The sequence below is a fragment of the Typha angustifolia genome, chromosome 12 (assembly GCF_048772165.1).
Source record: "Typha angustifolia cultivar Huaian chromosome 12, ASM4877216v1, whole genome shotgun sequence".
NCBI lineage: Eukaryota > Viridiplantae > Streptophyta > Magnoliopsida > Poales > Typhaceae > Typha > Typha angustifolia.
Window position 1 is genome coordinate 7,524,413 of NC_133250.1, and position 24,366 is coordinate 7,548,778.

Here is a 24,366-nt window from a genome sequence, read left to right on the forward strand (position 1 = left end):
TTTGGTCAAAAAGCCACTCTTGATAATAAGATAGAACTTTGTAGAATCAAGCCAACAAGAGGAGTATGCACTATGCTCCCATTTCTCACAAAACAACAAAATTCTCAATATAATAAGAGAGCACGGTCAGCTTGATTACATCTGTAAAAAGTTCTATGGATTGACGAGAAGTGGAGATACCTCAATGATATAATAACTTCCAAAGGGATCAATTTCCTCCAAAAAGGATTAGAGACATCATGTATGACAATGATATTCAAGTCATCAACCATCCACCAAACAAACTTCTGAGAAGGGCATCTATGATGAAGTTAATATTATTCCACCTTAGAGATCCTTTCACCTTCTTGAACTTGTTGGTCCATTTAACCGTCAGCCACCTGCGTCATTTACAATATCCGGCACTCGGTCGGCATGAGAAAATTGCACATGTGAAAAGATAATGTTTACAATATTTCAAGCTTTCGAAGCTATATCAATATCATAATCATCCTTATCATATAATTTGTTGTTTCCACTGGTAGGTAGAACTCTAGTGTGTGTTCTCTTACTTCTACTAGACTTTGCTCTTGAACCCTCTCCTTTATTGCTAGAGAGGCCCATGGAGATCACAATCAGGAAGCCTAACACTAGAAGAGCCCAAAGTGCAACAATCTGAAACCTCAAGGACCTGAACACTCGGCTTGATCGAGGAAATGATGACACATTAGATGCAAAACTGGAAATAGGGATTTTCCTTGTGACATGCAAGTTCTCACTGTTCCTTTCATCTATTGACATAAATGTTCCTGCACCTTTTTCAAAATGAGTTGGGCAGTTCCTCTGCTGATGATGTAGATATAGAGCTTCATTCAAAGTTTTTGCACATTCAATACTTAGGAGATCCCTCTTCCGACTGTTTTCGTCATCTGTGGAGACAGTAGATGGATCAGGTGGTTCAGGAAACTTAGCCCAGCATGTGTTAACTATGTCAGTGTCTCTCCAATCAGCCTTGTCGAAGCTCCAGTTACCAACGGAAAACCTCAGACCATAATGGAACACCTTGTAACTGGCTCCAGGTTCAGGGACATACCCTGGATATATCAGTATGTCCCTCTTTATGATGTGACTGAGATTCAACTGCATGTGGAGAACATTGGAGAATGTCATTCAGAAGATCTAAATTGGTTTTGAGACAACATTCAACTATAAAAACAGCAGCAAAGCCTTGTTCCGTCATTAATTGGAGTTTGCTGTATGGGTCCTTTGAACTTTTAAGATAGGATTATAACAGAAAAAAACAATATGTTTTATCCTGATTCCTGAGAGTACTCATATGCAATGAATAATACAAATGAATGCATTGTTCAAGGAGGTACCCCATAGTCTGTCTTTGGATTCTACATAGGTTCAAGATTGTGACCTTCAAGTCCTCCCACTTTATGTCACCTCAGGATGAGCTTTTGAAAATCTCTAGGTGTATTCAATAACTAACAATATGTGAAATCTTTTACAAAATATTTAAGATAATTTTGGTACACATGCGCACAGAAACAGAGGGGAAACATGTATGCAGATCAGTGTGCGATACAAAAGGGTGTAAACTGAGCTTACAAATAGTTTGATGTCAAGGAATTTAGTCTCATTTCTTATGTGTAAATAATATCATAATAATCTATCACTTTACAGTACAGTTTATTCAAGATGATCCTATGTGAAGGTTACAGTGAATCTATGAAATATATATGCCCAATATCCTTGTGTGTATCTGTACTGGGTAACTATTGTTCCTCAACCTATTACAACATGGATATAGACAATATACTTCTTTGAAATATAAAAAAATTTGAAAGATGTGGATACAGTTTAGATATATGTCAGTATTAGCCCTTTAAGGAAAAAGGGCGTACAGTATTTATTTTGTGAAGCATTGCCAATATGATCATGAAAAGGGTAACTTGAAGAGAGATTTCCAAATCTAATATTGCAGAGCAAAGAGGAAGATATAAATATTGGGTCTAATTATAGAAACTAAGACAGACATAAATGACAAAACTTGGACATGGTACTACAGCAGAAATCAAATTAACAAAAGGATACTGCTTAACTTATTTCTTGTATGTAATACTTTTTTGCACTTTGCAGTATGATTTGAGCTCACTCACTTGCTAAATGAGCTGAATTTCACTCGAGCTCAGCTCAGTTTAGCTTGAACATATGCCTTAGTAATAGTGTAAAGCATTATATATATATATAGTTGTTTATTTCTCACTCTGCATCCTCTAGCGAAGTTGGTAGAGCACTTTTTAAGGTGCTGAAGGGTTCAATTTTCGAATTCATAGTAGTGCAACTGCTTTTAGTTTCTTCTTCTATTATATTTGATTTTCTGTTTAGTCCCATATCAGAAGTTCTGTCCCACAATTCTCACAATGTTCTTATTAGATTTAGAGCTTCCTGGCAGTTGCTGGAACAGAGAAGTGGGTCACTCAAGCTGGATTTTTGTAATCCAAGCTGATTGAGCCTATTCAAAATTGACATTTGAGCCAATCGAGCCAATCTTAATCCGGCTATTTGCCGGCTCGAGCAGTGGTCGATATTAGCTTCCAGCTATTTCAAGTCAAGCCAAGCTGAGCCTATTCAGCTCACTCAAGCTCAGCTCGTTTAAATCCCTGCTTCCATTCTTTCTTAATAAGTAAGAGATGCTTCATTATCTTTTATCAGAAAAAGTTAAACAAAAGATAAGCATGCTATAAGTACGCTACTTGTAATATGATATAAAACCTAAATCCAAAAAATCAACTCCTAAACCATACTATTGTTGACTGTGTATCTACAGACAACAATTATATAGGTGTAAATTTTTTTTATTATCTCTCCCCACCCATTGTGTCCCCCTTTTGACAAGGTTCATGTCTCAGCTATCATATCTATCCATATATTGTACAAAAACTACAAACTGGCTTACCAATAAGGCAATAAATAGGTTATCATGATATCATCACAATATGCACCTCCATTAGAGGAAAACCATTTCAAAGATGAAGCAGTTAATGAACAATTTCATTCATTACTTGAGAACTAATTTTAAATGAGAGGTTCTAGGGAAGAGATAGGAAAAATATAGAATTACAACTATTAATGTTTGTTCAAGTAGACTGTCATCAAGAAGAAATATCAAGGAAGCTAAAGGACAAACTAAACCTGCTAATTCAGATGTTCCATGCAGCAGATGGGATGGTTATTGTTATAGAAGTTTTACAAGATTGAAGAATCGGTGATAAGTCTAGAGGGCTATTGCTAATAAGTTCTTCGAGGGTAGACATCTCTGGTATAAGGGCAAGCAAGAAGTCATAATCATGTTCATGATGAATTCAGATGTAAACTAGATGGGACCTCTTCAAATTTAAAAGGGAAAAATAAAATGCAGTATTTATAATGAAAAATGAAACATACCTCAGCTGCACCAAATGAGTAACCATACATCTCACTTATCCAACCAGCTCCATATATATCCCCAGTAATATTCGTTGCATAGTGAGCTTTGTCAGCCCGAACCTCCTCTGTCTTGTGCAGCCACAGTAAGGCAAACTTCCGTAGATCATCTATGTGCATGATGATGACACCACCAACCTTGTCACACGCTGCAGGATTGCGAGTATGAATCTTTGCAAGAACATTATCGCAACCGATAAGGTATCTGAGACATGGAAAGGACAATTCCATGAGAACATATAAACAGTTTAGTGACATGTTATGTTTAATTGTTTATCTCTATCAATGTGACGCACTCACTCATAGGGAGTTGAAACTGGATGGCCACGTTTTGCACCATAATCCCATGGTGTAATGGGACCTCTCATTATCATGTCAGCATCCAGAATAACTATGAACTCTGCATCAGTCCGCACATGGTTAAGCCAATGGAGAACTGCTGCTGGCTTATTGATAGCTGGGTACCTAACAAGAAGAAATAAATTATATATATATATATATATATATATATGTATGTATGCATGTATGTATATTTTCCCTCACAGCATATGTTCATGACCAAACAAGTGTTAACCATTATGTTTGATTGTTAAAGTTTGTTGATTTGAACATCCACAGAACTTAAGGATAACTTCATGAATTTTTAACTAATATAACGCACATAATACAAGTAGAGATATAGCTTAGGATAACTGCAGCAGGAATTGACTGAGAAGAGACAAAGTAAGATATAGAAGAAATCGTCCAAGTACTCCCTTGCATTGAGTAAAATCAAAAGTACGTGTCTGGAGGGAACAACTTAATGTCAAATGACTAGAGGGAATTAAAAAATTAAGAAGTTAATTGCCAACTGTCCAAATGGAACAAACTCAGAATTAACTTTTGAGCCCCTATAAGGGAAACAAGTGAGATCATCTATCTACAACCTTAGGACCAACGATGGCCGTATGCCACAGGCACAGACCATGCCAACCGCTGGCCGGCATAGCACGTGCCGCGGCATTTGTCGATCGTGCTGTAAGAAAATGAGAGAAAAAGGTAACACCTTCACCTTCACCTCGCCATTACCCGAGCTCGCGTCGGGTGCCCTAGCCCGAGGGAGGAAAAAAAAAGAGATAGATAGAGAGAGAATCTGAATCCACAACTTAAGTTTTAATCGATAAACCCCCCCCTCTCTCTCTCTCTCTCTCTCTCTCTCTCTCTCTCTCTCTCTCTCTCTCTCTCTCTGGCTAGGGCACCTGACGCGAGCTTGGGCGACGGCGACAGCAACGACGAAGGTGAGCGGCCACGGCGATGGCAAAGGCGAGTGGCGACAGCGATGACGATGAGGTCGATGGCGAAGCTATTAGGAGGGGAGCCGTGCAACACCCCTCGTGCCACATGCTGGTATGCCGCCAGCATGGCAAGTACCGACCGGCACACCCCGTGCTAATCGGCACAACCATCCATGCTTAGGACTCAATTCCCATGCAGCCTATGGAGTGTGGACAAAATGGGGCACCATACAAAAAGCATAAAGCACCAAAATGTATAGAGGATGTAAGGTCAAAATCCAACTTATTGAATCTAACACACACATGCACATGTGTGTGTATCATATATATACATCCGCACTGTCCCTATATCTATGTTAGACTGTCTTTCAGAAAGGAATTGTATGTATATTAGGAATACATGGATGTATACACGATACATGTCTATATGTACATATCAAGCCATGAACTATGACAGTGCAGCGAAAGTGAATATAGTCTTATAATGGTAAGGAGTTATATTTGATCCACAAACTCGTCCAACCTTTATCTTCAAAAAATATGTTAATGGGAAGGTCAACATGAAGCTAGAGTATTCATATTAGATGGATGCATTACAGTATTACACGCACAAAAGGATGCACAGGACAAACTATTTCTGGCCAAAATATATAAATTGAGCTAAAGATAGATTACCAGTCTCCAGTCAGTGGATGTTCGGTCATTGATGGAACATAATGTGTGGGGGCAAGATCATGGCCCTTGTATTTCTTCAAGTCTTCATCAGTACAACTAAGCAGCCGTGTAATATTACCAGGTTGGCCGCTTAAATGAAAGCTATGCATAAGCCCAACTGTTTGCCAATCAAAATATGTTGAACATTCTGTTGAAAAAAGAGTGTGTATTTTAGGATGCGCCTTTTCTGATTCATCAGAGATCATTTTTTCCTTAGACAGTTGATCACCCATCTGATGAGGTTTTAGGTATTTTGGCTTGGTAAGCTCTGAAAATCTCCTACTTTTCAAAAAACTCAAGTATTTTGACCACTGTGGTTTGGGACACCCCATTGATGCGTGATGTAACAGAAGTCCTTCATTCAAAGTGTTAATGCATTCTAAGCTTAGAAATAAGCCTCGCCGTGCATTTCGATCAACTTCCATCATCTCGACCTGCATACCCAAAACAACCAGAAATCATATTATGGTGTTTTGTAGTACATCCGAGTACCTGACTATCTACTGGGGAAAGTTCAACAGACAGATTAAATGTTGCAACATGATTAACTGTGCCTTTTTACCTCTCTAGGAAATGGTGGTGCAGGGAAAAGACGATTGCAATCATAGGCAATGCTATCTTCATGATGGTCTAATTTACTAAAAGACCAGTTCCCAACTTTAAATGGCAAACCATAGTGCAGGAGAATAGGCTCGGCATGCACTCTTGGAATATAACCTGGATATAACATCAAGTCATCATTTATCTTGTGGCGAAGGCCTGCCTGTTGAAGATAATACGATGAACACAAAGGAAATTGTCAAAGAAAACATATTGTCATAATGAGGCAAAAGTACAAAGCAGCTACAGAATTTATTGGAGAACACTAATTCTGCTTACTTCAGCTGCACCAAATGAGTATCCATACATCTCACTTATCCAACCCTGGCCATAAATGTCACCAGTAATATTTGTTCCCCAATGGGCCCGATCTTCTCGGACTTCCTCTGTCTTTGAAAGCCACAATGGTGCCAAAGCCCTCAAGTCATCAATATGCATAGCTAGAAGTCCACCAACCTTGTCACATAATTCTGGATGCCTTGTGTGCAGACGTGCAAGTATATTATTACAGCCCCTTAAGTATCTAAATCAAAGAACACATAAACTGGATAAATATTGGAAAAGGGTCAATAACAGAAAATACTCAAATAGTAGATAGTAGCTTAGTGTATATTAAAAGTAATAAAATAAACAAAACTTTCAGTGACTTCAACATAGAGGAATCAAATCTATGGCTGACAATATACGTGCCACAGCATGACAATCTTTACTTTTAAGAAATACCAAAACCACAAGTGCTTATAAGGGGGTCCTTATTTCAAAGCAGGAAAGCCAGTTTGATCCAATCCACATTACCATTAATCCAGCTGATGAGAACTATGATAAATGTTCTATTTCAAAGTCTAACCTTGATTGGTTATGACATCCAACTTTGAAATTTTATTATATGAAACAAGATATAATTCATCTTGTACATGCTGGGATGATTATGATTTTCAAATTATTGCAAAAACTATTTCTGAAGGAATTTATTAATATGATTCTGTAGAATTCCAATCATGAACTATACAATATTTGAAAGCTTTAACTTGCCACTTATTCTTATGAAACAAAACTCCACATGTCTATGGATCCCCTAAAACAATGTAAAGCCCGATCAAATTTCAGATTAAAAGTTATATATATATTTTAGAATCTAGACTCACAATTATACAATTGATTTTGTAATCTATCCACTTTACTTCCTTATACTGTGAAAATGTTGAACACAATGCAACTTCATAATAGGTGCAGAGAACCCAAGCTAGTGATAGAAGTGGTCCAGTGCAGTACTTGACGCCTTGGCAATCTTCCTATACTTCAACGATTGTATATGTTTCCACTCAGAATTCATGCATATTCCTCTAAATTTCCAAACCTCCATCTATATTCTGTACATATGAATGGATGACATATCCATCTAGAAGGGCAAATGTACCATTGTAATAATTTCAGCAGAATATATGCAAAATAGCATTCTTTGAGGGATAGGTGTGCAAAAGAATACTAAATATTTAGTTATAAATGCATGAATAAATTATTTTATGATATAATCAGGAGAAAAAGAAGGAAAAGAACAGTTGCACTCAAGAATCGATTAAAGCTGAAGTTGCATACAAACCATAGCATTCATCTTCCTAGACTTAATAAGCTTAGATGCAGTTATAAACTTATAAACTTGTAACTTGTAATAAATTTAAGAAAGAACAAAGGAATCAAAGTCTTATCCTTTTCCATGGTTTAGCTAAACCAGGAAAAAAAAAAAAAACTTATCAGGGAATATCAATACCCATAGAATGCAGCAACAGGTCGGCCTTTTTCTGCGCCAAGTTCCCAAGGAATTATTGGACCTCGAATAATCATATCAGCATCTAAAATTACAACCCAGTCAACATTTTTAGCATCTTTACTATGCTTTAGCCAATGGACAACACCTGCAGGTTTATTAATAGCAGGGTACCTGAGAATAAGAAGATAGGGAGAAGAAAGTGATAATCAATCCACAAATTTTTCGCTCTCTCCAGATACTAGAATATTGGCAATGTTATAACATTGTAGTTAAAGAAAATTTCAGAACATACCTATGAAGAATGAAAGATAAAGAAAATTTTATGTTATTCATTTTGTGAGATACTAAGATTTAATGGCTTCATTGGCCTCCGAATACTTCCTCTCCCCCACCCAAATAAGAGAATTCAAGAGATACCACAGCAATATGAGCAAGACTTAGCAGTCCACATAGACTAGCATCTTACTTCATTTTATAGCACAGGAAACAAGCCTCACATACCTTTCCCAATAAAGAAGGAGCAAGTCGTCCAATATTTAACACAAATGTAGAACATCCTTTACCTTGAGAACCATCAAACTAAGTGGAACCCAACAAAGTCAACTTGCATACCTATTCAGCAAGTCACATGTGTTATCTTGTTTGACTCAATTCTCGGAATTTCATCTCAAAAGGCAAACTTTATTACCAACTGAACTCTAACAAGCTCTAATTTTGAACGTCATACCGTGTAATCTCAAAATGTTCACAATCCAAAGACAGATAAACTCAATGCAACAAACAAATACCAACCAAACAATGAGAATTTACCAATCTCCTGTCCGGGGGTGGCGGCTCATGGAAGGGACCTCGAAGGTGGGAGCGAGGTCCATCCCCCGATAATGGCGGCGCTCCTCGTCGGTGCAGCTAAGGAGGCGGGTGATGGGCCCCGGCTGCCGCGCCTTGCGGTAGCTATGAACCAGCCCCACTGTTTGCCAATCGAAGTAATCCTGGCATTCCACCGAGAACAACGTGTGGATCCTCCACGGCGCCTTCTGCTCCTCCACCGTCGCCGCCGCCGCCAAGACAATTAGCAACAACATCAGAAAAAACCCAATTCTTGCCATCATAATTGAGATGGGTTTCAAGCCAGAAATCCAAACTTCATGGCCTCTGAGGACTTTTATCGAACGCGTCGTCAGCGACAGATCTTGTCACGGGATAAAAGAAAATGGGCAAATGTCGAACGAGATCCCAAGACTCCCTCCCTGAATCGTACCCTTTCCTGTATATTGCACCAGGAGGAATTGCCAATCGCATCCCTTCGCGCATTTGACTTCTACTGGGCATTTCTAGATTTGGATTACTATCATTTGTCTCCCTCTAGGCCTTTTTTTTTTTAGCGTTTGATTGATGTGACTCGTGTGAGAAGTTCTATCATATTACGGTCTTGATTTTACTAAGCACAATGGTCTTTTTAATTTTAAAAATATATTTAGAATTAAAAATACCCTGATATCATTGTAAGTAATTTTTACGAATCACACCCTATATTCTGCCTATTTTGTGATTCACATCTCGTCTATGGAGATTTTATAATACGACCCCTCATTTTCTCTATAATGTCTATTTAACATCCTAATGTTACTTTAGCTAACTAACATTAATAATGTTATATAGTTTATGTGACTCTAGTTCAAATATTACTAAAATACCCTTAAAAGTTTTTGACATAACCTAAATCCCCACAAAATCCATCTTCTCCAAACTAAACCTTAACCCCACAAAATTTAAATCTTCTTATCTATAACTAAACTTTATCTCACAAAATTATATCAAAACCCACAACCCACGATAATTCCTCAAAATCCCTACCAGGTATAAGCCTTAGAAGCGTCCCCCAACTTTACCTATTTTTCTCCATCTTTCTCTAAATTTTCTTCATCTCCCTCCCCATCTTTGAAGTCGCAAGCAACAATCGGTTTGGCGTTTGGGAAGCTCTAAGATCTCCATAGCTTGGAATTTGGAAGCTCTAAGATTGACTTGGTATTTATATGATGTTCTCCATGGTTTGAAAAAAAGTAACAAATATGGATGTTCAAGTTATGAATAAAATTAGAGATAAGTGCAAGGGTAATTTGAAAATATTATAAATTACATAGTGGATTATAACATAATATTCTCTTTCTGGTATCATTCAGTTTGATTATGGTTAGGTTAAATTGACTGAGGGTATTAAATAAACATTATAGGAAAAATAAGGGGTCGCATTATAAAATCCCTAAAGACGGGATGCAAATCATAAAATAGATAAAATATAGGATGTAATTTATAAAAATCTCATCGTAAACATCATCTATGGATATTTATTATTCAACCCTACATTTTACTTTAAATGTCACAAACATAGTTTAATTTTACCCTAACAATCATTAATAAAGAATATTTTATTATTTTAAAAAGTAGAAAAAACTAAAATTACATTTCATTTGACTTTTAAAATCAAGTTCTGCATTTATTTTTAAACTTAAAAAGACTTATTCTCTGGTATTGCAATCATATAGTGGATGATCTTCCATCATATAAAAATTACCAACATGTTGAGGGCCATTCTTGGGCCTAGACATAAAGCCCAAGGAACCTCAAAAATTTTAGTTTATTTACATAATTATATTAGATCCATGCTTAATTGTCCTAAAATCTTAAACTCTTAGGTAATTGACAAATAATATATCTCCTTTTAAAATAATATATACCTTTTCTATAAAAAAAAATGTATATCAAATTGAGTTATAAATTTGATACCTCTTGCTCTAATACCATATTAACGTATTAACTATATATATATATATATAGACACATTCTTTCTTAGACTTTAGTATAGATATATTATAGTGCGAATTTATGCAGCCTAAAATTAAAAATTGCAGATATATATACAGAGAGAATTTTAAGTCCATAATAGGATGAATTATTACTTGTTACCTATATTTGATGCAATGCAAACTATTTCTCTCTTTCCCTACAATAGAATGCATATTTGGTCAGAAAAAAAAAGTGATATAGGCAAGAAATGATAGATTTTTGGTACAAATTATATCCTAGAAAAGGGTGTCTTAGTGTAGGAGGCTCCTATCTAACTATGTGGAGAGGAGATTTTTTTTTTATATTTTTAAGGAAATTTACATATAACACTGCATTTTAGTAAAATTATAGTTTATGCCTTATATTTTTACTATTTAAAAGTCGAGCTATATAATTTAACCAATATATGTGAAAAACACTGTACGTTAAACTTGAACTAAAACTATTAGGGCAAATGGGAATATTCCATAAAATTTAAAAAATAAATAAATAACTAAAACACCCATAGTATATATTGGGTAAGTATAACTTAGCTGAGGATATTTTATAATCTTTTTAATATAGTTAGGTTAACGTAGGGCTGTGGTTAAATTTGGCTAACGGATCTAATAGTAGAATTTTTTTATAAATATTTGTTAAATTATAGGGCATGATTTATAAATAGTGAAAATATGTTACGGTGTAAACAATAATTTCGTTATAAGACAGCCGTGTCCAAGTAAAAAATTAATTAAAAAGTCGAAGCTCAAAATAAGAGTATAACTAAATCCAATTGGCATCTTGATTTGCTTCACGAAGAACATGATTTAAAGAATAAAAGTTTCAAAAATGAGGAGATAAGAGAGGAAGAGGCTTTCCAGGTGTTGCTTTTCTTTAGATTAACCTAAAAATAATCCAGGGTCATAATAACATATCCCTCCACATCCGATATATAAATAAATAGAGTGCTCGGAGCCCTTAAGATCTAAAAGTATTTCTGCTCTTCGATATATAATAGAATACAAAGTATTTTGCTCTTTGGTGATCTCGACGTAGCCAATCTCCATTAATGGATTTCTATCATTGGAAGGCAATCTATCCTGCATGAGTTTTCATACAAAGAAACGAAGTTTGAAACGATTTTAACAAATGGCAGCCCCAGGAGTCCAAGAGAGAAAGTGGGAAGATATATATTTGCAACCTTAGCTATCTAAAGATTGAACAACTAAGATAGTTTCTCTCTCCATCAAACATTTCATTATTCAAATGTGAAATAATTAAGTCAAATAGATATAAAATAGTTAGTTGATAATGATCAGACATTACTTTCTATGTTGACCCTTGAGACAAAGGGAAACATTCACATGAGAGATCTGTCTTAAATTCTCACCTCATCCTCATCTCGGGGAAGTCCAAAACAATACTAGAATATGAATGAACAGTTCACGTACATAGTCTCCATTGGAGATACAACAAAGAGAGCTCCACGCATTTCCAAGCATATTAATTAAGAAGATCAAGAATAGACCCTCTCACAACACCCTCTAAGAGCTAACGATCAGAAGACGAAGATGCCCGCGGCGGCAGCGGCGGCGGCGACGGCTGCCGCGGTGGTTGCCCCGACGGGAGAAGCACCGTTCCCGGAGGGCGGTGGCGAGTATCCGGCGGCGCCGGTGTCGTCCTCGGGCTTGGTCGCGGTGGTCCCGAGCGGGGCTCCAGCAGGCGCAGCGTCGTCGGTGTCCAAGTAATCGGCCGACGGCACTTCGGCCGATCCGTAGTCCGACACCGGCGTCATCGCAACCGGCGTCAGGATGCTCGAGTCGGAGTCGTCGGCCGACGCGGCGGCGAGGACGGCTAGGAGGACGACGACGGTGGCGGCGATGAGGAAGGGCCGGGCTCCGGCCATGGTGGAGGTGACGAGGAAATTTTAGAGAGAGAGAGAGGGAGATTAAAACGGAGGTGAGAGAGGATGGAAGAGGAGGAGAAGGGGGTGGATGCGTTTATATAGGGAGGGAGGAGGCAATGGTGGAGAATGGCGATTGTTAATTTTGGTTAAAAACAGTTGATATCCCACGACCGTCTGTTGTTGTCCCACAAAAGAAGGGAAGATATAAAACTACGTACATACCAAAGTAGGAATAGGCATGCATGCATGCAAAGAGGAGATTAATTGCACTTAAAAACATGTTATACGTGCATTTAATTAGATTTTCATTAGTTTTTAAACCAAGGGAAAAATATATTTTTTAATGGAAAATTACCAAAACGCATGTGTTTTATTTTTATTATCATTCATACCTATGGTAAGGATACTAAAGTGCCTTAAAAATACATTGAGTTAATTAGAGGTTACATTGCACCTTGATCTCCTGAATTATGATCTAGTATCACTACAATTAGACCTCTTAAAGAAAATATTACTTTAGAAATAAGGTTAATTTTAAAATATATATTCCTTTTTATTATTTTTAAAATAAATTTTTTATTTTATGAATAATTATTCTTACGTTCACATGTAATTCGGAATAAGATGATGAATAATGTTTATATTCTAAAATGATGTTATTATAATATTTAATTATTATTCTAAAATAAGGAGTCGTATTTTAAAATAAGAAAAAAATTATTCCTAAAATGAACATAATGACTAATATCTAGTTTATTTATACTTCCTCCCTAACTCATGATCTTTGTTAATCATCTCACTCTCCCTTTCTTCTCCTAACATTTTCCTCTCCTAATAGCTATCATTCTCACTTCTCTCAATCTCTGAACTTTTTTCCTCATTCTCTTTTCTTGTATTTTAAAAGAAGGTCCATATATACCGATAATTTCATTAAATCTAATCATCTTTTACAAGCTTGATACACAAAGAAAAGAGGAGATATTTTGAAGAGCTCCTCGATTGGCACTACAAAAAAAATAAGCATCAATCTCTAAGAGCACACAAAATTTGAATAAAACGCATTCAACACATTCAATCATAGTAGGCCAACTAGCTTAAGCTTCTTTTCAATCTTGAACAGATCCTGAAGTGATGTAGCTACAACCTACAAAAAGTAAAATAACCACCACCAAAGAAACTATGTGACTTGGCAATCACCAACCATAGTTATCACCCTTGCTAGCGAGGAAATAGGGATGAAAGTAGCATCAGGCGGTAGTGGAGGTGGCAGCGACGGACAAAGAGATGGTACAAAAGTGGAGAAAAGAGGAAATAAAATGAGAGAAAGAAATGGGAAGAGAATGAGGGGAGGAGGAAGAAAGGGGACCGTGACCTAGATGGCCATGGTTGTAGTGACCTCGTCCGCAATGACTATGACCTCAACAACTATGGTTATGGTGACCCTAATAGTGACAACCTTAGTCAAGCAAAACAAGGAAGGGAGAGAGAAAGAAGAAGAAAAGAGGGAGAAGAAATAATGAAGAGAGAAGAGAGGAGGAGGAGGAAGAAGAAAAAGAGAAGGAAAAAGGAAAGAGTGGAAGGAGGGGAAGGAGGAGGGAAGAAATACCTTGTCATAAAGAGAAAAATACCTCTCCCATCCTCCCAACCGAGGCTAGGAAGAGGGGAGAGGGGACCAACAACTAGAGAAAACTCTCGATGGAGGGGAGAAGAAAATCCCAACCCTTGTAGATTGCTTTGCTAGGGCTAGAGATGGCAAAGAGATATAGAGGAAAAGTTACTTTTTTCCTCATTCTCATTCTTATATTTCTCTCTTCCCATCCAAACCTAAGCCTAAAAATTTTTACCGTGACATTTCTACCTATTTCTCGTATTCCTATCGGTCTCTCTCAATTTCTCTCATTTCCAATTTCTATCCAAATTTATTCTCTTCTAATACATGCTAGAATTTTATAAAATTAGATTTCCATTAATTAATTTAAATACGAATCTAGAAAACCAAGAACAAAAATTGATCTCGGGACATTCAAATATGCTATACCTATTATTTTAAATCTGTAATGCCTGTTCGATTAAGCCTAAGACATTCGATTAATACCAATCTGCTAGTTATTAACCAATGCTATGTCTAGCTAAGCTTTTGCTAGTTATTAACAAGTGATTGTTTTTTTATTTAATATCTAAATTATGTAATTATTGTAAATATTATTGCTATTAAATTTTGAATGCTGTCATGTATGAGTGATCTTAAATGTGCTTTGATTGATCGTGAGCATACCAACTATATTAGTATGCATATTCTTGTTTTTGGGCAAATAAATGGTTGTCGGAAAAATGTCTGGGTTTATGGCATATAATTATCTATCTATAGGAGGTTATTATGTATTGTAATTTTAGAATAATTATGAAGATTGAATTCAGAAATGTGCTAATCTAGATGAGTCTATCGGCCTAAAGTTGGATAGAGTCTTCGACAATTAGTTATATTTTCATAGATCAGTCTCATGAAGACAGGATTTACTGTATGTTGCATTCTCAGCTGAAAGGAAAATTTACAATGATGTAGTGGACTCTCTCTAGATAAATATATTTTATTTTGTTTAAAGCATATATTTTTTTGATTAAGTTGCTAATATGATACATATTTTTGTTATTTTACATATTTTCATTTGCTAAGAATAGTAAAATTGTTAGAGCATCTTCAACCGAACTCCAAAACTCCAAATTTGGAGCTCCAATCGAGCCCCAAATAGGACTCCAAATTTGGAACCGCTATAGTGGAGCTTTAAATATGGAGCCTCATATAAAAATTTAGAGCTTAGCTTCGATATTATTTAACTTTTGAAAATACCAATTTTGCCCTATAAAAGTTTAATTCAAAAATTTAAATTCTTTCTATATCCTTTATTAAATAATCTAATTAATTAAACTGAATATATAATTAGTTTTGCTAATTAATTTTTAATTAAAATAATACCATTAGAATACTTTCATTGAGATTTTTAAAATGAGTTTAATATTAAATTATTTAAGTTATTCTAAATGTTTTATTTTTATTTCATGTAATATAATTTCGATGTTTTTAATTAAACAAATAATAAAATTATTTCTGAAACTATTAAATATTAGTCTTATTATAAAGATATCAATAAGAGTTTTCTAACCATATATTTTTTATTAAAAATTAATAACATTAAGTGATTTAAAATATAATATATAAGTATAAAAATTATATTAATTAAATATAAATATAGAGCCCGGTGTATTGGAGTGCACCGGGCTCTTAGCTCTATATTTAAAACCTTTCTGCTCCAATTATAGAGCCTTCCCTTGAAGATACTCTTACAATTGAGACTAACTAGTTCCAACTATAAAAGATGGAAACAAGATACTGATTTAACCTTGCATGAAAGGAATCTCCTAAACTACTACTAATAACTCTCGATCCTAAACACATTGATCATTATACAAATGGGAAAAATCAATAGGTTAAGCATGATCTTAATGAAAAAACTCTATTTTCCAACATCTTATGAGTACTTGCTTGTGGCCAATAATGCCAAAGAATTCTTTATTCTTGTAGGAAATAAATATCTTACATCTAATAAAGTTGAAGCTGAAAAACTATTGTATGATCTGACGAGCATGAAATATGCAGATGCTAATAGGATTAGAGAGTATACTTTTAAGATGATTCATGTTCAAACCAAAATTAAGGACTTTTATACTATACTTTTTAACTGTTTGTCTCTCGAGTTTAGCCAAATTAAGACAGCTTACAACACCCAAAATAAATCCTAGAGTATAAATAAACTTATATCCAAATGTGTTTCCAAGGAAGAATAATTGTAGAAAGATAAGGTACTATTTTTTTTTAGTGTTTAACCTAAAGACAATCTCACCAATAAGGGTTATAGGAATTATAATTGCCCTATACATCATGCTCCAAGAAAAGCTTCGACTTCAAGAAAAATGATACCGATCAAAATCAAACTGTGGAAGGTTCTAAATAGGGTTGTCAAAATAATCGAGCTGGCTCGAGCTCAACTCGATAATGCTCGATCAAGCTCGGCTCAAAAATAGGCTGAGCCGAGCTTGATCATTAAAGCTAGGCTCGAAATTAAATTCGAGCCAAGCTTGATCCCGAGCCGGCTCAATCGAGTCGGCTCAAATAAGGCTCGAATATATATATATATATATTATATGAGTAATATCAAACTAATATGAACCATCAGGTCAAACTCTTTCACCCATTTAGAATTTCGGCTATTATTTTCTGACACGATTATCTTTATTGTTTGTAATTTATATTTTAGTAGCTTATAGTTTTCTAACTCATTTATCTTTATTGCTTGTAATTTATATTTTGATAATATTTATATCTTTATAGTTGAATTAGGTTTTATTTCAAGCTTAATTTAAGCCTAAATTAATTCAAGCTTGCTCAGGCTCGAAAATGGTTTGAAATTGATAAGACTTGAAATTGCTAATTAAGCAGCTCGTTTAAGCTCGAAATTGGCTCGGATTGAAATTATTTCAATTCAAGCTTGATCACAAAGACAGGCTCGAAATTAATTTCAATTCAAGCTTGATTAGAGCCAGGCTCGATCAAGCTCGGCTCGTTTACACCCCTAGTCCTAAATCATTTATTTGGAAATTAAAGGCTTCTTTTGCAAGGGAAAAAGTTCATAAAAAACTGACTGTAATATGTTGAAAAGGAGAAAAAAAAAAGGATAAAATTACAAAAGCCTCAAAGCCGAGATGTTAATAAAAAAAAATGATAAAAATGTAAGGGTGTTATCTAAAAGCTCCCATAATGTAATTTTTTTTTAATACTTATATGTAAATCTCTAATATAGTTTTAACATATATTACTGATTATCCCTGGATCATTAATTATATCACAAGTTCCTATTCATTTAGAAAATAAATATGGATATGTTTGATATCTGATCCAATCCATATCTGTAATGGTGTTTAGTAGATATGGTAATCATATTTAGTATCCATATTTAGATCTGCATTTGAGAAAAATATATGGATATGATTTTCTTACTATTCGATTATACCCTTAGGTATAAGTGGTACCGGGGATCATAGTTAAGAGAGAACTTACTCAATTTAATCTTAGTTTACTCTAACAACAGCTAATAAAATAGAGAATGATATATTACTTTTGAAGATGAAAAAAAAAATGCTTAAAATATCCCTCATTTGACTTTCAAATATAATTTTTATAATTTATTTTTATCTTATGCTAAAAAATGTATTCAAGAATATTAATATCAATTTGCATCTATAGTTATTTTAGCTCATCTATATAGTAACTGACCATTAAAAAAAACTAATAACATGATATTAAAGTATTTTAAGTGAAATATAGGGTGAAATAATAAATATTTATATGATATGGTATGAATGAAAATAAAATAAAAGATAGAGTGCTTTCAATAAATACCCAATATTTTCATAGAGGAGAACATATTTAAGAAGTGATGTTATTAATGGGGCAATAAAAAGTAACTCATTTATTCAATAAAAAAAGAAGAAGAAGTAACTTAGCATGTATAAAATTAACTCCAACTTTTGTAAATCTTATATTGGTAATGTTAGATATCTTTCCAAACCATTTTATATAAGGTAAATTAGTCTTTTATTAATCTAAATTTAGTTTTAATTATGATTAATTAGATTTAACTGATGACATAATGATATTTTCGAAGGAGCACAATAAATAACAAATTAAGTAGCAATTATAAAGTTTTGCAAATTTTCCGCCACAATTATCAAAAAAAATCCCTAAAAGACATCTTGGTAGTCAAGATAATCTCCATCCAAATTAATGTTCTTATAAAATCCAAAAAAATTCATTTTAAAAAAAAGAAAAAGAAATTTAAAAATAAGTACTGCTTGTCTGATCTTCATATGGAGACAAAACTAGAGATTATTCAATTTGAGTTCCATTATATGGAATACGATCTAATATTACTTTTCTGAGCCATGACCCAATAAGAATCCATTCACTGAGAAGAAGTAGCTCAGAAGAGCAAGTAGCCGACGGCGGCGACAACGGCGGCGGCCATCGACGGCACCTCGGCAGAGGAGGCGCTACCGTAGTCCGATCCCGGTGGCCCGACGTCAGTGGAATTAGTTAACATGTCAAGTGCGTCGATATCCTCCAGTGCAGCAACGAATTCAGGGGCCAGGCTTGGCGTGCCTTCCTCACCCCCGGAGGAAGGCGCGGGACTGGGGCTGTCAGCTTCGGTCTCGTTCTTAAGGTTGGATTTGGTCGGTTTAGGTTCGTGCTTGGCTTCGGGTTTGGGTTTGGGGTTGAAATAGGAAACCGGTCCGGGATCGGCTCCGGCAGATCCGTAGTCGGAGAGGTTATAGAAAGGATTATCTAGCATTTGAGGATCGTATACAATCGTCCGTCCTTCGACGTAACCGTAGTCGTCCGACATCGGCGTCGTCAATGGCGTTTGGGCAGAGGCGGCGGCGGCGATGGTAAGGAGGACGGTGGTGACGAGAAAGAGAGGTCGGGCTTGTGCCATGATGTGCATGGCTGATAGCGGAGGGTGGTGGTGATTGGAGAGTGTTTGCCGGAGAAGAGAGGAGGGAAGAAGATTATTTAAATAGAGGAGAGAGAGAGAGAGAGAGAGTGGCGGTTAGTGTAGTTAGGTGTGTTGTGGTTGGTGAAGAGTGGAGAAGAGAGAGGGCAAGAGCGGGTCCCACGGATATCTTGGTCTGGTCCGTCCGGTGGTCTCAAGGGTGTTTGGATCCGGTACCTTTCAGTTGTTTATTTCTGTCTATTTTCTTTTATCATTCAAAAACCTGATGGCTGGATTTGGGTTCAAAAAAGAGCAAACCATATCTAAGATAAAATAAATGCTTAGGCTCCACTAAATTTTACCTAATATATAGCTAATCCTTTCTAGATAAAAAGATATTTAGGCCCCATCATATTTTAATTAATATAATAAACGTCTAATTTAGGCTTCAAATCATGTGTGTTACTTAGCCAAGATTTGTTTCAAACTATTTTGCTCCAAGCTACTGTCGAATCATCAATTGAGTTGAACCGTTGAGCAAAGCTACTAAATAATTTTCTTCATATTGATTGCTTATGGTTGGAGTTAATTATACGATCTCTTTAGTCATAGGAAGGGGTTAATATTACTGTCTTTTATAGTCGGAGTGTTTAGATGCCAAAATGTGAGATGAAAAAGTTGGTTTTGATTTTTCTAATATTTGATTGTAAAAATAAATTTAAAAAATAATTTTTACCAATAATAAATAGCTCTATTTTTTTTTATTCATTTATGAGCCTGAAGGCTAAATATAGGCTGGACAAAGAGCCAACCCTCCCTAGATACAGAGGCACTTTAGGCCTCACCGAGCTTTTAGCTGTCTAGTCTAGGCTTCAAGCCATATACATCGCTGAACAATTACTTCGAATCAAACGCCGTCGAGACCTACTCCAAGCTATTGCGTTGCCAAGCTATTCTTCCAAGCTAACCGCACTGCCGAGCCATCAACCGAATCGAGCCAAACCACCAAACCACTAAATAATTTCTCCATAATATTATTTGGGATTGGAGTTGAACTCATGACCTCCTTGGTCATGAACATGGTACCTACTAATTCTATTAGAGTTGGTTGGTAAATAGCTTTAATTTTTTAAGAAAAAAAAGGGATCACTGTTAGTTATTTATTAAATTTCACTTTTAAGCTACCTAACAAATCAAAGGATGATTTTTTTCTAAATTATCTCGATTTGTTTTACTCATGTGCTTTTCTTTTTTATAAGCCTTCTAAAAGGCCTCATTAACTGGAAATAAGAGTAAAGTGACATATTTATTCTCATGATTCTCAAATAGGCTTAATAATTTCTTGAGATTCGAATAAATGGTCATTACTCATAAGATATCCTTACACTAAAACAATAATAAACAACCACTTTATCTATATTACTCTATAGTAATGCCTACTTCTTTCTCCTCTCTATCTTTCATCTTTTAAAAACTCACTCTCTAGTTCTATTTCCTCTACTCTCTCTTCTCCCCGTCCAGTTATTATAGAAAATATTTTAAATCATTTGTTAAACTATTATTTTAATTTTATATTATATCAAATATAATTATTATATATCATACTAGAATATAACTAAATACATAAACTAAACGAGTGCCAAACTATCTCTTATACTAGTATAATTAATCGGAATAACTATAAAACATTAGTCTTATTTCATAAGTGAACGTCAATCACTGCTCTGAAAATTGCAATAACAACTAATCACAACTTAAAGGACTTAAAAGAAAAAAAGAAAGTCCAATCCACTAGTGGCATAATCTAGTGCAGAAAATGTACAAATAATCACAATAAATTCATCATTCCCTCAGGAGAAACGGTAATGACTCTTAAATGCCTCAAGTAGTAGGGGAAATGAGTTCCATTGAAGGAGGCATACTAATCTGAACCAAAAGTACACCAGAATGCAAAACCAAGAATCATGTCCTTCCTTGAAGATAAAAGAAACTCCTGGCTTTTATTTCACAGGTACAAATATGAAGAGATCAGGGTAGCAATTACTAGCATACAAAAAGTTCCGAGCATCTTGTAAACAGGAAAACACCAGAAACCAGTTACTGAAGCAGCATCTTCTTCATTGTTTCAATATGCTTTGCTGGGTTCAATCCCTTAGGACAGGCATGAACACAGTTCTTTATAAGGTGGCAGCGATAGAGCTTGAACTCGTCATTTAGGGCCTCAAGACGCTCCTTTGTGTATTGATCACGGCTGTCCTGAATCCATCTACAGAGCAACAGGAAAAACACATTTGGCTTTATATAAATGTCGATATAAACAGCCAAGACTATAGTGTCAGTGCAACTATATATGTTGATTGCCAAACAAATTTTAGTCAGTCACCGCATAGTAGGAGGCTTTCAGATAGCAGCAAAAAGATGGAAGAGAAAATTTGCATAAAGAAGTACTAATCTTTGAACAATTTCTTAGCTCTTTCCAGTGCCAAAGATATATCATGCATGCTCTTGTTTTCAGATGGCTTTCTTAAATTCCTATGGTAGAGCTAGCATATCAATCTACATATAGAAGTGCTTATGCAGCAAAATATGAGCTCCACATCTTCCAAATTGCAGGTGATTTTCAGAATAATTTTGTCAGAAAATGTAGCCTGAAAAACTGTTTCCCATGCTTTTGCTGGAAAAATGTAATACATCATCGAACATGAATTAACACTCGTATTTGAAAGCGGAAGATCACAAAATTCCGAGTCAAATACATGATAGCAGACCTGGTGTGAAACAAAATTTCATATCTGACTCTTTTGGAAATATCATTATAGTTAATTTTTAAAGAATATTCCCAACATATCGCTAATGGAAATGGAGAAAATGGATCACATAGTTGCAAAACTATATTTGCTTCAATAATGGTCGTGCCGAAGGTACGTGCCATGTCAATTTCCAGTTGGCACGCCCCTTGCGTGCCACTGACATGCATTAGCATGTCTTTGTCATATCTTTAATAAAAATTTTGGAGCATTTAAATATGTTTTAAAATCTATTATCTTTAGATTACTTTTGGTAAATGACCTATTTAATTAAAGATATAACTATAGTCAAATAGTTATATGATTGAAATAGAAAAAAAAGTTATGTTTGTCACATGATAAAAAAAAAGACCTCATAAAATATTTTAGATTTACCACTATAATGGACCTGTTTTAAACCTCATGCGATCTGTGTAAATCTGCACGGTTCGACACACTCGTGCTGATTCGGAATAGCACGACACTCATGTGTAACGATCCGACATGCATCCATATTGGTCAACATGTCTCAGCACAGAGTGTGCTAGCCCGTGCCAAGGTGTTGTGCCACCATCGGCACGACATCATTGATCTCCTTTTATTTCCTACATACAAATACAAATATTGATAGATATGGTGATCAAATAATAAAATTACTCAGGAATAATAACATTTAGACTGCTCGAACTGTTGTCCATTTTTACATAGACCCCCTTATATATTTCTTTCATGACATATTGATCTACTTAACTATGGAAAACCTTCTTTAAAAAAAAAAAACTCTATAGAATACATCCGGCATGTCCCTTCTATTAGTCGTCCATTAGATTTTTCTTTTAAAAGAAATAACATTTCAGTGTCAATGTTAGGCTGTCTTAAGGCAATTTACCCCTGTTAAGGAAAAAAAGAGAAATTGAGGAGATTTTCCATTATTTAAGAGATTCACTCCCACTAAAAGATGGCCCATCTGAATGACCAAAATACCATTCTTGCTTTTACTTTTAGAACCAAATGATCTCATCGGCGTTTATGATAACTTTGTAGAGAGTTGCAGCAATTATGCGATAAAGTAAACTTTTTAAAATGAAGGAGAAATAGATGTGAATAAGCGAGGAATGACGAACCTATTGGCCTGGAGCAGGGCGGCGGGGCCGAGGTAGGTCTCGGGATTCCACCAGTAGCTAGGGCACGAAGTACTACAGCAAGCACATAAGATGCACTCGTACATCCCATCCAGCTTCGCCCTCTCCGCCTTGCTCTGGCGCACCTCCTTCCCCCCCTCCGGCGCCGGCCCCTTCCTCTTGAGCCACGGCTCCACGCTCTTGTACTGCGCGTAGAAATTGGTCATGTCGACCACCAAGTCCTTCACCACGAACATGTGCGGCAGCGGCGCGATCACCGTCGGACGATGATTAGATCCGGACCCAATCTTGGTGAGGCAGGCGAGGCCGTTGTCGCCGTCGATGTTCATGGCGCAGGAGCCGCAGATGCCCTCGCGGCACGAGCGGCGGAAGGTGAGGGTGGGGTCGGCCTCGTTCTTGATCTTGAGGAGGGCGTCGAGGACCATCGGGCCGCACTGGGACAGGTCGACCTCGTAGTTCTGGAGGTGGGGCTTCTTCGATGGGTCGTCCGGGTTCCACCGGTAGATCGAGAAGGTCTTGAGGTGGCTAGGGTTTGGGCTGGAGGAGTGGGGATGGGAACGGACGAGGCGGGCCGCAGTAGGAGGAGGAGGGAGGTGGCCGCGGGCGGCTGCAGCCCGGCGGAAGAGGAGCTTAGAGGAGGTGGCCATGGAGAGAAGGAGGAGGAGAGAGGGGAGAAGGATTGACGATGGATCATCTTCCGGGACCGGGAGGGGTGGTTTTGTTCGAGGACGTGCGGGCGGGTTGAGCAGACGTGGCAGTGTGGTTTTGTTGGGGAGAGGTGAAATCTGTGGGCATTGCTATTGTTATAGTAATCATAAGTAAAATGACAATGATGCCCATGCCAGTCATGCATCATGTATGCAAGGGGAGGGGGTAATTTTGTTATTATCAAAAATTTGTTTCCTTTTTTTGAGAAAAAGAACAAATTTGTAGGCGTACAAAAAAAGAAGATGAGGCCACCTTTGCGAGTACATTTGATGCACGTACTCTATAAGATGTTGACCGGAAGCAACGGATCAATTTTAAAATAAAATTTATTTTCAACTTTTCTTTTTCTTTTTCTTTCTAACGGCCAATGTTTAACTTTGCTTTTCCTTCGTTTATCTACCTACTCGTCTTTGATGGGAGGTTTTCTCATCTTTCTTCTCTCTTTTTCTCTGTTTTTTCATTCTCTTCTGTTGTCGTTTTCACTGTTTAATATTATCTTCATGCTGAGCGTGTCGATCGGCACTTGTCGTGCCAGCGACATACCGGCACATGGCACGAGTCCTAATAGTTCCGTCGCTCGCCGTCGAGCTACTTGTTGTCGATCACCATCGCCGTCGTCTAAGAGTGTC

The 24,366-nt window shown here is 36.3% G+C and overlaps 2 protein-coding genes across 2 annotated transcripts; both read right to left on the reverse strand.

Annotated features, from left to right (window-relative positions):
* LOC140772549 (peptidyl serine alpha-galactosyltransferase) lies at positions 1-9,227 on the reverse strand. The gene is made up of 8 exons (XM_073114675.1): positions 8,638-9,227; positions 7,828-7,998; positions 6,339-6,582; positions 6,022-6,222; positions 5,421-5,893; positions 3,772-3,936; positions 3,433-3,676; positions 1-1,119 (listed from the first exon to the last, which is right to left on the reverse strand). Exons 1-8 carry the CDS (start codon positions 8,934-8,936, stop codon positions 457-459), a joined length of 2,460 nt encoding a protein of 819 aa, XP_072970776.1. The 5' UTR covers positions 8,937-9,227; the 3' UTR covers positions 1-456.
* An 11,637-nt stretch (positions 9,228-20,864) lies between these two features.
* Positions 20,865-23,795, reverse strand: LOC140771854 (succinate dehydrogenase [ubiquinone] iron-sulfur subunit 1, mitochondrial-like). The gene is made up of 2 exons (XM_073113619.1): positions 23,012-23,795; positions 20,865-21,367 (listed from the first exon to the last, which is right to left on the reverse strand). Exons 1-2 carry the CDS (start codon positions 23,674-23,676, stop codon positions 21,199-21,201), a joined length of 834 nt encoding a protein of 277 aa, XP_072969720.1. The 5' UTR covers positions 23,677-23,795; the 3' UTR covers positions 20,865-21,198.
* Between the last annotated feature and the right edge of the window lie 571 nt (positions 23,796-24,366).